General features: G+C 35.4%; 1 protein-coding gene across 1 annotated transcript; it reads left to right on the plus strand.

The window, feature by feature from the left end:
* The first annotated feature begins 1,237 nt into the window (after window positions 1-1,237).
* On the plus strand, window positions 1,238-19,306 carry LOC112048347 (CAPA peptides). Its single transcript, XM_024085843.2, has 5 exons — window positions 1,238-1,308; window positions 5,804-5,875; window positions 9,864-9,968; window positions 16,104-16,322; window positions 18,343-19,306. Exons 2-5 carry the CDS (start codon window positions 5,809-5,811, stop codon window positions 18,426-18,428), a joined length of 477 nt encoding a protein of 158 aa, XP_023941611.1. The 5' UTR covers window positions 1,238-1,308; window positions 5,804-5,808; the 3' UTR covers window positions 18,429-19,306.
* The last annotated feature ends 673 nt before the right edge of the window (window positions 19,307-19,979 follow it).

Here is a 19,979-nt window from a genome sequence, read left to right on the forward strand (position 1 = left end):
CATCGGGAGGTATCTCAGGATTCTCGCTTTTGTGGACTATTAGCCTAACACCTCTCATTCTGAGAGAAGACTCGTGCTCAACAGTGAGCCGAATATGGGTTGTTAATGATGATGATGACTTATGACTCAACCACTGCTCTTATGTGGTAGAATTAAGCTTCGAGATAGAATTTCCCCGATAAATTCCATTCACTGCAACTATAACGGTGAAGTTATTTCTGGCTTTATTAGTAAGATTGTTTGAAATTAATGCAATAACAAGGTTATTCGTAGTTAGTGGTCCAGGACGTTGCTCGTGGACGCAGTGGGTCGACGTCCACCTGAAAATAGCGTCCGTGGATGTAAATGAATTATCTGTAAGCGCTGCGACGTGATTCCACGCCGCATTGGACGCTGCTTTTCAAAGTGTAAGCAAAACAAACGAAACTATGTAGCCCGTGAATTCGTCCACGTAGTTATTTAAGTATAATTTTCCTAATGTACAGTCTAAATAACATATTGATTGTAAGAATACAGACACTCACATACATAATATTTAATTTAAATTTTCTTGATTTTGACATTTTAATTATTTTTATTATTATTGTAATTTTTTGGTAAATTTTCTTGTTTTTGTCATTTTATTCATTATTGTAAATTCTTCGCAAGTTCTCTTAGATTTTATAGTTTTATTTAGTATAGTTTAATTTTTTACCTTAAGTTTTTAACCGGACTCTGCAGTGCTGTGAATGCCTGTAAAAGATGGCTGCAGAAGTCCAAGAATTTTGTAACTGATTTATGTCTAATGTTTTCTGTTGGCATTTCAAATAAATAAATAAAATAATTAAGCCCAGTGGATATGACCTCTGCCTCCAATTCTGAAAGGGGTAGGTTTGAATCCGGTCCGGGGCATCCACCTCCAACTATTCAGTTGAGTGCATTTTAAGAAATTAAAATATCACGTTTCTCAAACGTTGAAGGAAAACATCGTGAGGAAACCTGCACTCCAGAGAATTTTCTAAATTCTCTGCGTATGTGTAACCTGCCAATCCGCATTGGGCCAGCGTGGTAGACTATTGGCCTAACACCTGTCATTCTGAGAGGAGACTCGAGCTCAGCAGTGAGCCGAATATGGGTTGATAATGATGATGATGATTCCCAGAAGAACGCGAACTACGCGGGTGAAACTGCAAAGTCTATTGTATAAGAATAAATTGATATGCAAAGTTTGGGAGGCTGTGAGGCGCGGGCGTATCGTCATATCGCGTCGTATATAAGGCGTCGAGCAGGACGCTCGCAGCATTCAGGCAACAGGTGGTGGAGACGAAGGTAAGTCACTATACATTACAATATCCTCGTAACTTTAATTTTAAGTTTTCGACTTTAATTACCACCATTCATGACATAATTTGACGTTTCAAAAATGCAAAAAAAACTAATCCTAATTGAAAATTGAATTTGAATTGACAGTCTAATTCGGTTTACGCGAATCTTATAATGCTCCTTATATTATACTCGTAAAAATAAGGAAAATCGGGATTTGTTGAATACATATAAAGGAACACTTATTGTTAAAGTATAGATAATTTTGGAAACAGTATAAAATTATTTCATTTCAATTCGTCTGATTTGTTATACTTGTTTTAAAATTCAGGTACCCGTCTTCGTATTCTGAAAAATAAACTGTATTTATAAAGGACATAAAATTTGTTGGATTTTTATGATTACTCAAAAATTTAGAAGTCGTGTCCGAATTCACAGTGAAATAAAAAAATCTTATTTATTTTTTTAGAGATTAAATTTATTCAATATATAAAACACAAAATATGACGTTTGCTAAATAGTGGAAATTACCTTTATATTTTTTAAATGTCAAGACTTGTTTTATTTTTAATCTTAAGTTTACATTGTCTACTTTGTGATAATTTTAAATTCGGTTCAGACCAACTCACATAAAAATTATTTTCGTTTTATTTGTCTCTAAATAAAAAAATCTTTTGAAATTAATTTTAAGTTCAATTAAATTAAAACAAAAAAGCTCTTGTTTTGTCACAAACAACTTTCATCCTCAATTTATCAACATTTATGTAATTAAAAGATTTTTATTTTAAACGACTTGAAAAAAAAAAGGAGAAGGTTATCAATTCGTCAGATTTGGGTATAACCGAGTAGGTAGCCGAGAGGTATAAATATTATGTAAAGTATACATAATATTTATTAACAATCACAAGAAATTTCTACTCACTTATTTTAAACTTGTACTTTTTTTTACTCGTACATATAAATAAAACGCCTATCTGTGATAAAATACACATTTGTGACTCAACTAATTCAAACACTGTAATAGTATAACGTGATAAAATTGTTAGTTTTTTATTTTTCATTAATTAAACTTACACTAAACTTACACTAAACTAAAATAAAGAAAACTGGTCACTGTTTTAACTTAAAACTTAAATTATTAATTGGGAGTAGAGTGAGATTTAACTATCTACTCGTATTTATCTATGATCTGAAATATAATGAAGATATTTTTTTTTAACTAAAAAACCTCTTTGTATAGGAACAAACACGCAGTTAGTCTCATTTAGGCACATTAAATTTTTTTGTTTTTACATACGCAGAACAGATGGTAGGTACATATTATGAATTTGATATTCAATCTAGTAATATATATAATTTATCAACATGATAGTCCGGGGCATGCACCTCCAACTTTTCAGTTGTGTCCATTTTAAGAAATTAAATATCACGTGTCTCAAACGGTAAAGGAAACACCGTAAGGAAACCTGCATACCAGAGAATTTTCTTGATTCTCTGCGTGTGAGAAGTCTCACAATTCGCATTGGGCCAGCGTGGTGGACTATTGGCCTAAGCCCTCTCATTCTGAGAGGAGACTCGAGCTCAGCAGTGAGTCGAATATGGGTTGATAATAATGATGATATAATATATAATTTTCACAAAATTTTTAAACGATTCGATTCGCTTGATGTCATGAAAGTAATAAAAAAAATTCATGTTTAGTCATTTTAAAAGGTAAAAAAATGTAATAGCTTCCCAAATGAAATCATTAAAACACCTTTACTTACTTTGAAAACTCCAAAAAATTACACCGGTATCGCTGCGTTGTAGCGAAAATAACTTTTTCGATTTTCGGATGCTTCCTTGATAAGTACATTTTGTGTGTGGCACCTTAAAGTGTTTTTTTTTCTCTTTTTCTTCAGATACAAGGTGTTTAATTATTTATAAGCAATATACAAACAAACAGACTTTATAATGATTTAGAGCTGGGTTTGATTACAGGTGATTAATCATTGATTTGACTTGAACGATGAAGATACTTTAGTAAAAGATTCGTATTAGAAACGACCTTCACCCATATGTTTATTGATTGAAAAGTATTTTCTGTCAAATTTAGAACGTTAAAAATGTATTGCGAGTAGATTGCCTAAAAATTCTCTGATCAAACTATCATTAACCGTAGGAATACGGGGATAATATATAGCCTATAGCCTTCATCGATAAATGGGCTATCTAACACTGAAAGAATTTTTTAAACCGGACCAGTAGTTCCTGAAATTAGCACGTTCAATCCAACAAATAAACAAACTCTTCAGCTTTATCATATTAGTATAGATGACTAGTAGACGCCGCGCGGTTTCACATGCGTGGTTCCCGTTTCTGTAAGAATACGGGGATAATATATAGCCTTCCTCAAAATGGGCTATCTAATACTGAAACAATTTTTCAAATCGGAACAGTAGTTCCTGAAATTAGCGCATTCAATCAAACAAACTCTTCAGCTTTATAATATTAATATAGATGAGTAGCGCGTAGCGGATTAAGCGTAAGGCATGTAACACCTTAAGTACTCACTTTGTAACATGTAACATTCCACTTTGTAACACCGGTCAGTCCCCACCTTTACGTGTAACTTTCTTATCCAGGCACTTGTGGGCTAGTTAATTTAGCGAGTGATCCTGCCCCCGGGCGGGATTACCGTCCACAGTCTGAGCAATCCCGCACTCTCAGATATTCATTAGCAAACATCGTTCGCATTTTAATCATGTTTCTTTCTTTGCTTTTGCTTTTTCATGAAATTAACTTGACATTAAAATATGTAGTTCAGTGGAAAGAACTAAGAGTCTATAGCATTGATTCCCAAAGTGGTCCAGGGGTCCACCATATCGGGGGTCACCAATAAATGGGGGTTTACAATTCCACGAAAATTTATCTTGTTTTATAGTGGTTTAAAATCGAATGAGGAGTTTATAAATAAAATTTATAGGTATGGAATGATTGGTTCCTTGTACTACTGTACTTATGTGGATCTCAAAAAGTAAAGATGGCTGGAATCACTTTTTTGATTGGCATACTTTACTTTAACTTCAGCCGTAACGCAAATTTCCATAGTTAGACCTAAATTTTGATTTTTTTGTTGATTTGTAAAAATACAAAAAATCTAAATTAATTTATTTCAAACTATATATGTATTATGTTTATAAGCATGACTCTACTACCGATTCGGAAGGCAAGATTTTATGTAGAAATGTAGCATGTCCACCGAGACCATCAAAATTGTGTGGGTGGTCTATGAGGAAAAAAGTTTGGGAACCTCTGGTCTATAGCGTCATTTAATGAGGTCTGAAAGTTAGCCTATGTTCCTAATATAGATAGATACGGTAGCCAATTATGGACTTTGGAGCCTTTGGAGCTGGCTGATATTAAAGGGTCCTCAAAGTGCAAAGCATATTTTATTGGTATTTTCAACTGTGCTTACCAAACGCGTTAATCTCAGGAATTATGTTATATATGTAATTATGTATATATATATATTTTTTAAATATAAGTAGGTATATTATAAATTAAAAAAGTGCACAGCTGAACCACTATTGTTTTCCAATGAAACTTACATCATCAGCGAGCAACGAAGGCTATATTGTATAGCATCGTATTCCCACGCACACGAAAGTTACGCGGATCGTTTTTTTTTAAAAATTAAACTGATAATATTTATTGTCTGAAACAAAACAAATATGTGCTAATCGTCTAATCGAATCTGTAATGGAATGCAAAGTTTAATACATTCATTTCCGATGTGAGATATCTCCTTATTATTTAAATAAAGTAAATTCTTGGCTGATGGTTACTTGTTATATCATTACAAGTTAGCCCTTGAATGCAATAGCAATATCATTTGATATTAAGTGAAGAGTCGTGATAGCCCAGTGGATATGAACTCTGCCTCCGATTCCGGAGGGTGTGGGTTCGTATCCGGACCGGGGCATGCACTTCCAACTTTTCAGTTGTATGCATTTTAAGAAATTAAATATCACGCGTCTCAATCGGTGAAGGAAACACGTCGTGAGGAAACCTGCATACCTGAGAATTTTCTTGATTCTCTGTGTGTGTGAAGTCTGCCAATCCGCATTGGGCCATCATAGTGGACTATTGGCCTAACCCCTCTCATTCTGAGAGGAGATTCGAGCTCAGCAGTGAGCCAACTATGGGTTGATAATGATAATGATGAATAAGTGATTATGCAATCTAAGATGGAAGCGGGCAAACTTAGGCGTAGGATGAAAATGCACACCCTTTTCGGTTTCTAAACGACATCGAAGACGCTAAATCGCTTGACGGTACGTCTTTCCCGGCCGAAGCCTCCCACCCTGGACCAATTAAGAAACCTTAATCGGCCCAGCGAGGGATCGAACCCAGGACCTCTGTCTTGTAATTACATCACGCTTACCACTGCGCCACGGAGGCCGTCACTATATTAGCAAGAAACATAACATTTTAGATACAAAGATGTTCTTATGTTTAGGAAGCATGCAGTCCTCAACGCGGTACGTGCTGTCAATCATCCTGCTGTCAACAGTGGTCGGGAGTTCATACCGTAAGTTGATTATACTTTTTTTTATTATTCTTTACAAGTTAGCCCTTGATTACAGTATCAGCTGATGGTAAGTGATGATGCAATCTAAGATGGAAGCGGGCTAACTTGTTAGGAGGACGATGAAACCAGGACCTTTCGGTTTCTACATTTTATTTTATTACAATGGGGATGATGACTAGATTTGAATATATTGATTTTTATGATACATTCGTGTAAATAAGGTCAATGTTAACTAATTTATACATAAAAAGCAAAGATTGTCTGGATATTTGCAAAATAAATAAGATTATAAAATTTCAAAATCTATTAATTTTTTTTTTACCGTAATTAGATGAAAATTTATACAGTTTGAGCTTCCTTACATTAAATGTGACATTTTTCAATAAATGAACTATAAACATAAACGCACAAATAACAAAGATATTAGTAATTTTGTTTGAACGCCCATGCAAACCTAACGATCAGCGAGCCAACGACGTCACTAAATCGTGCCATTTTGTATGGGGCGTTTTTCAGTGATCCGCGGCAGCGCCGCAAATCTGACCCTTTAAATCCCTGTAGCTCCGAAAGTAATGATCGCAGATACCCTGTTACTTTTACAAAATTTCTTTACTATTAGCATACTCTTAATTTATATACAATTTAAAAAACTGTCATCATCCCTATTAGTAATTCTTTTAAGGGCAATTGCATACGTTTTTATAATAAACTGCCACATGAAACCACTGGCATGTCTCTCAATAAGTTGAAAGTTTTTATTAAACGTAAACTTATAGAAAAGTCGTATTATAGTGTCAATGATTACGTAAACGACAAAATTGCTTGAAAATCAAATGTATTATATAACAGGCTACTTATATTAAATGGTGATAAACTAAAAAAAGGATAAACCTGGCTGAGTTGGCAACCTACTTATTTTAACTACCTTCCTGACGAATTTCATCTTACAGTATATATACTCAGAGGCACAACTATCCTCTCTCTTTAATATACTCGCGTCATATTAAAGAGTGCGGACAATTGTGCCTCTGAGTATATTAAGATAGATAGATGTAACCTTGCAAAAAGAAAAAATAACTACTTAAAGCCGGGTCCAGACGTAAGTAACGCGTAATGTAAGATTACGTGTAATTTACTATCAACAGTATGGACACGAACTCAAAGCGAATTGTCTATGCGAATCTATTTCAAGAGCGGTATCCAATAGTTGCGAGCACTGTGAGCGCCTTTGTGTTCGCGCAAAAATCCGCAGGCACGAGCGTTACATGTAATGCTCGTAGTGCCGTTCACACGTAGTATTCGCTTTACATTACACAGTGGACTATTACGCGTTACATGTCTGGACCCGGCTTACGATGTTGACGTCAAAATGAATAATAAATTTTAATTAAAATCTTAATTTCATTACAAGCATTATATAATAGAAAAGTTAATGCTCTTGTTATGTAGACAAAATAAATTAACGCTTTTCCAAGACGTTAGATTATTTAAATTTCATCTAAGCAAAGAAATCTTAACAATGTTCTAAGTGACTGCCGAGTAACGTAGTGGGTGACTCTGCCTTCTGCCAGGGTTGTGGGTTCGATTCCCACAACTGCCCACTAGCCCATACAACGTCGACCCAGGGAACCTAGGTATATCCCCGTACATGGAGATGATAATAAGATGTATAAATAAGGATCTGGTTAAATAATTGGCAAGTATGTTTCTTGATGAAAAAAAAAATTTATTTATCACTCTTCTAAGGCAAAATGTTTGCCGGAGTACCACAGCGGTAAAGAAACATTTGAAGCTGTATTCTTTTTTGTTTTAATTTTTACCAACAAGCTTAACAAACAAGAAAACGAACAAAAAAACCATTCATAAGTCAAACATAAGTCTTCAAAAAACATCGTAAAACTCATGCTGTATAATCAACACTCTTTGCTTTGTCCCTGTTGTGGACAAATTAAAGATGTATTAAAAATGCCGTAAAACGTTCTAGCGAACTTTTATTACTAAAATAATGATTTCATTATTATAGTAGATTTATCAAGATTTTATTTACCCTAAATTACCGGGTGGTTAGGGTAGGCCGGGGGTGAGCATTGCCTTTTAAACTAAATTATTTATCACTTATTTGCCAAGACCACTAAATACGCTTAAATGGACTTCTAACTTTTAAACGGCCAGACTCCTAAGAGATAGTCAAATGAATAAAGTTCGAAAACTACACGGTTAGCTGAATAGTTAATTGATTGACACATTAACTTGGAAACTTATTTTATTAGCATAGTTCAAATGTAACTTTCACATGCTTAATGGACCTGTCTTGTGTGAAAATTCAATATAATGCTACAACCACAGAATAGAGAATGATACAGAATGAGTCTTGACAAGCCGTGCAGTGAACCCAGTGAAACCCTTTAAAATAACAAGCGTTACGCGTGACTTCTTGACATCCGCTTATTGTTGCTACCGTGTACAATTTTTTTCATAATTTGTATTTCACTAACAACAATTACGTAAATTATTATTTAGACTAATAGTCAACAATTACCTATAAGTTTTTGTGAACAGTTTTTCAAATATACCATTTACTATTATTCTTCAATAATATTGGCGACCCCGCACTAGTAAGCGCAGTGTTGGTCGACCCCCCACCAGGTGGACTGACGACATCAAGCGAGTCGCAGGGATTCGCTGGATGCAGGTGGCTCAGTATCGTGATGTTTGGAAGTCCCTACAAAAGGCCTATGTCCTGCAGTGGACGTCCATCGTCTGATATGGTGATGATGATGAGTATTGAAAATTACTGATGCGACGCTTTATGTCGTATTACTCGAGAATGTATAAGGTTTTTAATTTGTATTTGGAATAGCTGCACCATTGCCGTGTTACGTGCGCTCTATCTGCCTATTATTCTTTAATCTGTGGTTACAACTCAAGGAGGTCTCTGAGGAAAATTCCTCTCTTAATGTATTTATAATAGCAAAAACATGTTCCAAATAAAATAGTTTGAACTATTATTATTAAGATTGGCTCTTCACGACGGAGTGTTTTCAAAAGATTGAAAGTGAAAAGTTTGGGGAAAAGTGGAAATGAATAACAAAGACGAATTTGTTGGGTGATTGTCGTCGATTGATATGGATGGGGTCGCTTGAAGTTTTATTATAAGTGTAAACAAGTCGCTATTTTTGCTTGTTTTGTTTTCTTTTTATAAGAGAAATGAAATGGTAACGTATTTGTATATTGAAAGTCGTGTGGTCTTTGTCGGTAACCATGCCCAAAACCCTTAAATAAATTTAGATTGTTAGGGTAGTTGACTCATATCAAATTTAATATAAACAATTAATTTCGTATAGTACATGGAATAAAGGTTCGAAATTTATCTATATTTATTGATAAAAGTTAAGGATTTCATAGAAAGCTTAATTTACAAATTATGTATTTTATCAACTTTTCCAAACGTCAAAAACTTTGTCGTCCATTTTGTGACGTCACGATGTTACTTGATGTAAAACTACTAATTATTTAATTAATATTTTTCGACATTGGCGAGATAAACTGTGCCCTGTTGGCACAAATTAAAGCCATAAAGAAAAATTTAATTGAATTGAACTTATAATTTTGACATACACTAAACCGTTTGGTTAAGGTTTAGTGTTTGTGGAAATCGAACCTTCGGTCTCGGATGCAGGAGCAGCAATAGGATAAGAAAACAAGTAAATTTTTTGACGTGATAACGTCTTATAATTCGATGGAGCCGGCTGCACACTCGAAAAAGATGACGTCATGCGTCGTTCCCTCGCCAAGGGTTGCCAACTTTTTTTACAAGAAATAAAGTATATTCCGGTCTATGAAGATTATTAAATAGTATTTTAGAAAAACGAACATTTTCTTTTGAAAAATGCAACCATTCCATCAGTATTTTCTTATGACGTTGTCACGTTCAACTATCGTCAGTAAACCGACTATACAGACAACCGATTTTTTTTTAATATGACAGATAGCAGCACGAAGCTTCGTCGCGACGGGGTACTGAACCTGTACCCCTTCCCGAGGGTGGGACGCGCCAACCCTCGCACCTGGGAGATCAGCGACATGCTCCTAAGTAAGGAAAACTTTTTTAAAATAAAATTTTGCATATTTTAATTATCGTTTAAGCTTTACTTTTGAAACTTCAAGTTTGACTATATTTGAGTTTATTAGTTTCAAAAAGATATTTGTGAACGTGAGATATTTATAAACAATATCTATTTGTGCATGTATACTATACGTATGTTGTAATTGTAACTGTACGTAAATAAATAAATAAATCAAAGTCCAAAATTAAGTAAAATGAGTTATCTATATTACAAAAATCTATAGACAAAATAGAATGTAATATAATAAAAGCCTTTAAAATTACTAGCTGACGTCGCGCGGTTTCACCCGCGTGGTTCTCGTTCCCGTGGGAATATGGAGATAATATATAGCCTATAGCCTTCCTCGATAAATAGGCTATCTAACACTGAAAGAATTTTTCAAATCGAACCTGTAGTTCCTGAGATTATCGCGTTCAATCAATCAAACAAACAAACAAACTCTTCAGCTTTATAATTAAGGATCAAACGAACTTACCTGGAAGTGAAGTTCGATCATAATTATATGATCAGCTTCACTCGACCCGATTTTATATTAACATATTGTAGTATACTCCTATGCTACAGCCAATGACACAGTTTTTTAAAGTTAATAGGAATTTTTCAAAATATCACCATGGCAACCCAAACACCACCCCCGCGTGGCCATAGGTCGCCATCTTCATTTAGTTTAGAGTTAGGGATATTGACTAGTTCACATAATGGGTAGGGAAGTAAATAAATATTTGCTACATATGGGAGGGTGCTTATTTATAAATCGGGTCGAGTGAAGCTGATCATATAATTATGATCGAACTTCACTTCCAGGTAAGTTCGTTTGATCCTTAATTATATTTCTCAGCTTCACTCGACCCGATTTTATATTAACATATTGTAGGATGTTCAGAGTAAATAAAAGTTATGTGAACTACATAATTATGTAGAATTTTAATTCTTAATCATTTCCGTTAGGATTACATGAGTATAACAATCAGAGTATATTATGAACCATTCATATTATTGTTGTTACATAATATAGACAACGCAAATTTATGATCGGATATAACTTCTCGATTATAAATTTTTTGCAAAGACTGAGGATGTCAGAGTCCATCCCGCTGTCTTCCTAATTATATCAAAGTTAACCCCAAGTCTATTAGCTGCTGAAATGATCACATGCCGAGTACCTACTATGTGCAGAGAATATTGACGTATCTTCACCACTGTTGTGAATTGTGTCTTTTATCCAATGGCTAAGCCTTTGGGATAAAATATTCTGATGATGATTTTTGATACTATGAAACAAGCAGTCTTAATGTTTTGTGCGTAATAATCTAGTTTTTTGTGTATACGATTTCATATCTTTAGCGGGACAAATTTCAGGTTTTTCATTGAAAAAACGGTAGTTTTAATAAAGGTTGAAATTCATTTATATTTGAATTTTTTATCAAATTTGGAATTTTTATAATTATTTCAATATTCTCAAATATTTTCATGTTAGTCAATTAATAAGAGCTAAAGTTTGTACTCGAAGTGCGGTGACAAAGGTTAGCAAAGTAGAAGACTTCTTTTTTTTTTTTTTTAAGTGTTCCCAGGCCAAAAATCAGATAAATAATTAAGCACGATGCTGGGATGATGGGCCAGGTCAGATTATACCTAAGACCTTGTGGTCTTAATCTGAAAACACCTTTTATAAACCGTTTCATTCTGTCATTAACAGATTGAAAACCTATGAACAACAATAAAGCTGATTTGTAACTATTAACTGTGCCATATTTGGTACAATTTTGAAATGTTAATGGAATAGAAGGATCTAAATAATTAATTAATTTTTTTTTTTTTTTACAATAATCCAGCCATTCCTTAAAACACCCATCGTTGATACGTGTTAATAGTTAAAGAAGCTCACATTATCTCGACTGAATTAGGTAACATTGATTTGTTTAATAAAGCTTGCCAGAATATGTTACGGCAACCAGGATAACCCTAGAAGAAATTTCAAATAAACTAATACGTGGACCAAAATAAATAGGATCTTTTACTGTAATTTTTTTTTTTTTTTTTTAAGGATAGGTTACCACGCTTGAGTTGGCCAATAGGGCACAAATATTTTGGGCACAATTAGGGCACAATAATTCCGCTTTATCGCATATTATTTTTTGTAACATTTTCAAAATGAAGGAGAACGGAGGGAATGCATAAAATGATAAATGAAACCATGAATCAGTAAAGGCATTGACAATTGACAGCCCATGCATTGAGAACGTTTTTCGAGAAATGTAACGAGAAGTGGCACATACATTACATCAAGTAAAGAGGTCTATCTCTGATTTACCGAAAATATAAACTATTTTTAAAAGAAACATAAGAAACGTATTCACAAAGTTCCTATGTCCCTATGCCTTATAGAATAGGCTTCAAGATTATCTTTAGCATACAAGGGAAACTATTATAGTATACGAGGCAATCACTGTTATATTTCTTGTTTCACACTACTGCCATCTTGCCATCTCTCTAGCAATTTCATTCAGATGTATGATATAGCAGGAACATTATCAATTCGCAGTAATACTTCGTTACTATTTAAGCTTTTAAGCACAAACTTTCAGACCAAAGCAAGCTACTTTCATTTCAAGATTGATAGTATTTACACTTATTCAGATTAATGTATTTTATTAATGATTCTTTAATCTTTTTTAATAGGTAACTTTATAGTTATTTCTATCGAATCGAACATAAAACCTAAAAAATTACAAGTTGTGAGTTGTAAGTCCCAAGTCTTTCTAATGATTTAGAAAATAAAATAGGCATGCTTCATATATCAATTTTTGCCATATAATAGTTGTGTGTAATAAGCTTGGAGATATTTCTATAATCCTCCATTTTAAAAATGTGATAACAAATCTATTTATGCAAAAGTAATCTTTTATCGCCATTTGGTTTCGGAACTAAAAATATGTTTAAAATAAATTCGCCATTAATGTGTGCGTGCATCTAGATTTTGCATTAATATATAACAGACATCAGATTGACAGATTTATATAGATATAGATATAGATATAGCAATTATATCTAACAGACATTAGATTGATTAACAAAGTCTGAAGTATTATTCCGAATACGAATTGGAAATGAAGTAAAAGGAATTTCATATCCATGTAACCACGATGACATGATGGGATCATCTGTAATATCACTCCAACATTTAATATAGCGCTGCAACTAAATAATTTTAGAGGTACTGTCTCGGGTACTTGTAAGTTCTCGGTGCTGGCTGGTCGGATATCCCCCGCTGTTGAGAGCTGTTCAGCGCTGCACGATGACCCTGGCTGCGGCGAGGCTTCTCTGCTTCAGACTTCGGCCCCGTTTTCCAAGGCAGGATTTTCGAGATAAATCGATTATTATTAGGATTATTATTACTTCTTAAGAAATCTGAAAAACAAACATCTTCAATATTTTTGTGTGATTTTCCTTAGCTAGTGATAATTCAATAGCTTGATTAATAGCCGCAACGGCGTTTCTGTTTAGTTATTAGTGATGAATCCCTCTTGACCATTGCCTGCCTTAACCTCAGTAAAACAGTATTAAGGACGGGCGCGACCAACAAATCGCAATTTTCGGGTATTCAATATTCTTGGAGTATCTTATCTTTAACCTCCTTTTGTAGCCCCTTACTAAGTATTTCAAGCCATCATGATGGTCTTTAGGTATTTATGGATAGCCTTCCCAAATTTGTTGTCTACAATACAATCACCCAATAGAGCGAGCATCTCTTCATCGATCTCTGGCCCCTGGGACTCTGCTCGTGCATCACTTGAGACTAGCACGATCGCAGTGGCTGGCGTCGGGCTCAGGACGCAAGATTGATTACCCGCTGAGTTTGGGCTCGGAGTACTGTTCGAGGTGGTCAAATAGGCATCGTTGAAAGATTTGTGGTAGAAGCCACAGGCATATTCTGCATGCTAGGGTTTGATTTATATTCGTCAGGCTGGTCAAGGAGTGAAGCCATATAAGCGATTGAAACCGAAATGTTTATCAATGTCATATCATTATCAGTTTTTTTTTTTTTTTTTGTGGTAACAAGAAGTATAAGAATGCCTAATAAGTGTTTTTACGTGACCAGCATTTTTAGCCTAGATGGCGTCCCGCACTAATTTACATTATAAAAAAGTAACAAGAATCGTAAATATGATCTTTGAGAATGGACTTAGCCCCAGTTGGGCTAAGTGAAAAAAGGTTTTGCGACAGGGATAGCCCAGTTGGCGTCCCGCATCACTAATTTACATTGTAAAAATGTAACAAAAATCATAAATATGATCTTTGAGAATGGACTTAACCCCAGTTGGGCTAAGTGAAAAAAGGTTTTGCGACAGGGATAGCCCAGTTGGCGTCCCGCATCACTAATTTACATTATAAAAATGTAACAAGAATCATAAATTAATATGATCTTTGAGAATGGACCTAGCCCCAGTTGGGCTAAGTGAAAAAAGGTTTTGCGACAGGGATAGCCCAGTTGGCGTCCCGCATCACTAATTTACATTATAAAAATGTAACAAGAATCATAAATTAATATGATCTTTGAGAATGGACCTAGCCCCAGTTGGGCTAAGTGAAAAAAGGTTTTGTGACAGGGATAGCCCAGATGGCGTCCCGCATCACTAAATGTCATCATATTACGTATGAAATTAAATTATCGTATTCTTACAAGAAAATGTGGGTATATTATATTATACAAGATGTTGAACTGACCTGACGACTTACTCCCTGAATAATGATGTTTTTCTTCTAACATCATCGCCCCTGAAGATACGGTTCGACGCCGCGTTGACCTATCGAGTCTTGCCTCGATTTTCCGTAATTTTTTCCTAATATCTGCATATTTTTCATTACTTTTACGTTTACGTTTGCCTTTTGGCATGACTAACTAAATAATTTTATTTTAATTTTATAAATTCTAAGATTTCCACGATTAAAGTTATTTTTATTTGAATTAGCGTGTCTAGGCTTTGAACACAGAAACACAGAATGAAGATGGCGACCTATGGCCGCGCGGGGGTGGTGTTTGGGTTGCCATGGTGATATTTTGAAAAATTCCTATTAACTTTAAAAAACTGTGTCATTGGCTGTAGCATAGGAGTATACTACAATATGTTAATATAAAATCGGGTCGAGTGAAGCTGAGAAATATAATATTAGTATAGATTATTTTTTTACAAACTAAAAACATAAACAAGAGTTTTATGAGTGTTGTAGCTGTTTCTTGGTTATTTTTTGGAAATCTGTTTACCAATCGGCAAAGGCCTCCTCCAACCACTTCCATTCCTGTCTATCTTCAGCTAATCTATTCCACGTCTAATGTCTAATGTCGTCGTCCCATCTTTTTTGTGGTCTACCCCTTCTTCTTTTTCCTTCTCTGGAGTACCAATGTGTCATTTGCTCCATTTGTCTTGTCCTCTTATTATGCTGCCCACCATTTGAGCCTTTTGATTAAAAAAAATAGAATCTATAAAAAAGGTTGACTCAGTTCACTCTACCATTGGTTCGGTAAGTACCTTAGTATCCTAAGTAACCCTTATAGGAAATGTCTTTACGCATTTCCTGTGGGAACAAACCCAATAATAAATTTTGTTTCCGGAAGGTTAAGAACTATATTTTACCTGCCATACCAACCCATACTTATCTGTTGCCAAGTGTGACGAGACTCATCACGAAAAGCGCTGGTTCGACCCCAATCCGCTGCACTATTGTCGTAACCATTCCTAACACAGTTTTCAGACTGATTGGAGGGAAAAATTGTTAAAAAAATAGATATGGCCTTAGACTAATAACCTATAGACCCGCAGCACCTAACAATTTTTCAATCCAAACGTAATCCACTTCTGTGACTATGAGCATATGAGCTAAGCTAATAACACTCGCCAACACTAACACAAGCTTACTTATCGTAGAGTGGCAATTCGTCAAGGGCTCCCATTTCGGGGCACATAAAACAGCTTACGAATCTTACGACTACATACTATCTATGTGTTATAAATCTATGGATATGGCAAATATACTCTTAAAAAAATACAGTTAGAGGAACTACAATGTAATGTTCTTGTGCACATGAATATGATTGTCCTCAGATCAAACTCCACTAAAGCGCCAGCTTTACGCATTCCCACGCGTGGGTAGGAGTGGTGGACTGGAGACCATGTCACCACAACTTGAGGAACTGTTGTTTGGAAGACGCAATCCTTTCGTTAAGCGACAAAGCTTGGAGCAGATGGAACAGATGGAGAGCAAGGACACGCCGGGAATGTGGTTCGGACCGAGACTAGGCCGGGGCTTCAGGAGTGAGGATGGTAAGCCCACTGTAATCATCCTCCAGTGGCGTGCATAAGGTTGTCAATCAGGGTATGCACCAGTAAGAAAAATTAACAAAGAAAATCTGCATTTAATAAGCATTAGGAAAACTATCTCTTATGGGTTTTTTTTTATTCTCTACAAGTTAGTCCTTGACTACAATCTCACCTGATGGTAAGTGATCATGCAATCTAAGATGGAAGCGGGCTAACTTGTTAGGAGTAGGATGACAATCCACACCCCTTTCGGTTTCTACGCGACATCGTACCGGAACGCTAAATCGCTTGGCGGTACGTCTTTGTCGGTAGGGTGGTAACTAGCCACGGCCGAAGCCTCCCACCAGCCAGACCTGGAGCAATTAAGAAAACTTCAATCAGCCCAGCCGGGGATCGAACCTAGAACCTCCGTCTTGTACCTGTTATGGGTATGTAGTACTGAAATGCACGCCATTGTCATCCTCTAATTTATGTATATCAAAACACTAGCTAATACCGCGTGGTTTCACCCGCGTGGTTCCCGTTCCCGTAGGAAAACGGGGATAATATATATATATATATATATATATACAGCTTTCCAAAACTTTATAAAAAGGCCATCTAACTTAGTTTCTGAGATAAGCGCTTTTAATCAAACAAACATACAAGCAAACTCTTTAGCTTTTTAATATTAGTTTTAAAAGCTTCTAATCAAGATATACAAAGGCAGGGAGTTAAGGAGTTAGTCTATAGTCAGTAGACGGCTGGATTAACGAGGTCTAAGGGTGGACAAAGTCGCGGGCGTCCGCTAGTATTATTCATAGCACACACCCCGCAGTTTCACCCGCATAGTTCCGATTCCCATGGGAACACGGGGATAAAAAAGTCTGTGTTACTCAGTGAAAATGTAACTTCTTAATGGTGATAGTATCTTTAAAATCTGTCCATTAATTTTGGAGCCTATACCTACGTAACAAACAAATAATTTTGCAATTTTTAAAACTTTTCGACATAATAATTTAGTTATTACTTCGAAATTTTATAAATAGCCACCCTAGTTGAATAAAAAATAAATGATTTTGAAATTATGACCAACTGGCAGACCATTCCATTCCGGTGAGAATACGAGAATAAAAAAAGCATACATACAGCCGAACGTAGAACCTCCTCCTTTTTGGAAGTCGGTTAAAAATATAAAAGCTATGACATTCACAAATAACGTAGCTTTCTAGCTGTAAAAGAATTTTAAAATCGGTTCAGTAAAACCAGCGATTAACCACCACAACCTCACAAACTCTCTTTATAATATTAGTATAGATATAAAAATTAATTCAAATAACATAATTGTTTCTTGTCTCATATTCCCCGCAGTGAACTAAGCCAGTAAAAGCCTTCACTATTCAATTATACACTTCCGGCTTACAAGGGGGAGCCGAGGCAGTAGGCTGTAGGCACCCCTTGCATAAAAGCCTCCCTTATGCTTCCTATAAACTGGTTTATTAAGTTAGCTATATAATGTTCTCGTATATTGGACAAACTGTGTTCCAACAACAGATTAAAAAACACCAACGTATAAAACCCGTGATATATACATGACCTTCGGTTCGGAGGGCGTAGGTTCGAATCCGGTCAGAGGCATGCATTCAACTTTTCAGTTATATGTGCATTTGATAAGAAACTAGTAAACGCCTGCGACTTCGTCCGCGAGAAATTCGATGTAAAGTTTCAACTACCCCTAACCTACCCCTACTCTACCCTACCCCTACCCATTTACGGTCAATTATTCTCACGTTTCTGCAGCGCAAACGGCAGCGAAAACGTTTCATAAGTCGAGCCGTCATACACGCAGCGACCAATACACGATCAGTTTAAGTCGTGGGTGCTGCTGAAACGTGAGAATCAATCAAAGAAAGATCGTCAATGGCGTGCATCACCCCTCTCATTCTGAGAGGAGACTCGTTCTCAAGCAGTGAGCCGAATATGAGTTGTTAATGATGATGATAATGATGATTATTATTTTCAATATTTATTTTATATTTCACAGATGTTTCTCAAAATGACATGGAAAAGAGTGAACCGGAGCAATCAGAGACTAACATGGACCGCGAGAAACGACAAACGAATCATTAGTCATCTAATAGAGTCATTTCACCCCCTTTCCCTTCCACTTGACTGAAACGACCTTCTATGCACCCAACTTTATATTTACTATAGGAACCTTAATAGATAATAATGAAAAGTATCATTATTTAGGTACTTTAAGTTTCTAATTTTTGAAAATGATTTGATTTTAATTGTTATTGTATCTACAGTTACTCATAGACACGTTTGTGTTTGAAAGTGAAGGAGCGTAAGCAAAACAAGAATATGTTTATTTTATGTCTGGTTGCTAAAATAAAGCAAATAAACGCTGACTCGGAAATAGATTTTTTTTTATTGTAGAAGACTAAAATTATTTTTGAACAATAATTTTCTATTGTGCTGACGTTACTTTAACTTACACACATAGGCAGTGATAACAAACATACACTCAAGCAAATTTTTCGCCTTTATGTTAGTGTGATAGATGATCAATTTTTTTTCTCTCTACTACCATTATTTTTCTCTCCACTACCTATAATTCATAATTATTACGCCAAAATTATATAACCTGTATATTTTTAAATGGTTCCTTGAAGTTCGAATAAAGTCAATTTTTGTAGATAATTTTGAAAAATTTGTCTCGTTCAATGAATTATACCGCAAATGTATTTAATTTAGGAATTTAAGAATTTGTAGATAATAAATTAATATTTTGTGTAGATTAAATACATAATACTTATTGTTTTAGATATTAAATAAAATGCAAAAATTATTTCTGAGGCTGGGTGGATTTTGTTTAAAATCGAAAATCCACGGAGTAATTTGAGCATTTTCGACGTATTAAATTTTAATTTCTGGTTATTAAATGTAATTGATATTTTAAAATAAAATTATGCAACATTATAATGTGTTTAATTTGTTACACTGCCTGAATATTTAATTAGATAAGTAGGTACAACTTTATTTGATAGGTATACATCCTCATTTGACCAGCGTGGTGGACTAAGTAAGGATAAAAACCCCTCTAACCCCTCTCATTCTGAGATGAGACTCGTGCTCAGCAGTGAGCCGAATATGGGTTGAAATCATGATGACTATCTATTGCCGTGATAGCTCAGTGGATATGATCACTACCTTATATTCGATATAAGGAGCCAATCCGGGCCAGGGCATGCACCTGAATTTTAAGAATTGAGTTTTTGTGTAAGTTATAATACGTGATAGACTGATAGCCCAGTGGATTTGACCTCTGCCTCCGATTCCGGAGGGTGTGGGAGGGGTAGGCAAATGAAGGGTAAGGATTTCTCACCATAAAAACAAAAATACTCCCTTCAAATAAATATGCCAGTGACTTAACCTATGGAGGATGTTTCCAACTTTTGGAAAAAGGAAAAAGAGAATAGTTTTTTTGACTTTTTTGGGGGACACGTAAGGGGCCCTGTAGTACGGAGGCCCCGTATCATTGATACGGATTTGACGGCGGTAGCTACGTCCCTGGATCATCATCATAGACTAGGATTTGGCTGGTGGGAGGTTTCGGCCGTGGCTAGTTACCACCCTACCGACAAAGACGTACCGCCAAGCGATTTAGCGTTCCGG

Source organism: Bicyclus anynana, chromosome 23, assembly GCF_947172395.1.
Source record: "Bicyclus anynana chromosome 23, ilBicAnyn1.1, whole genome shotgun sequence".
NCBI lineage: Eukaryota > Metazoa > Arthropoda > Insecta > Lepidoptera > Nymphalidae > Bicyclus > Bicyclus anynana.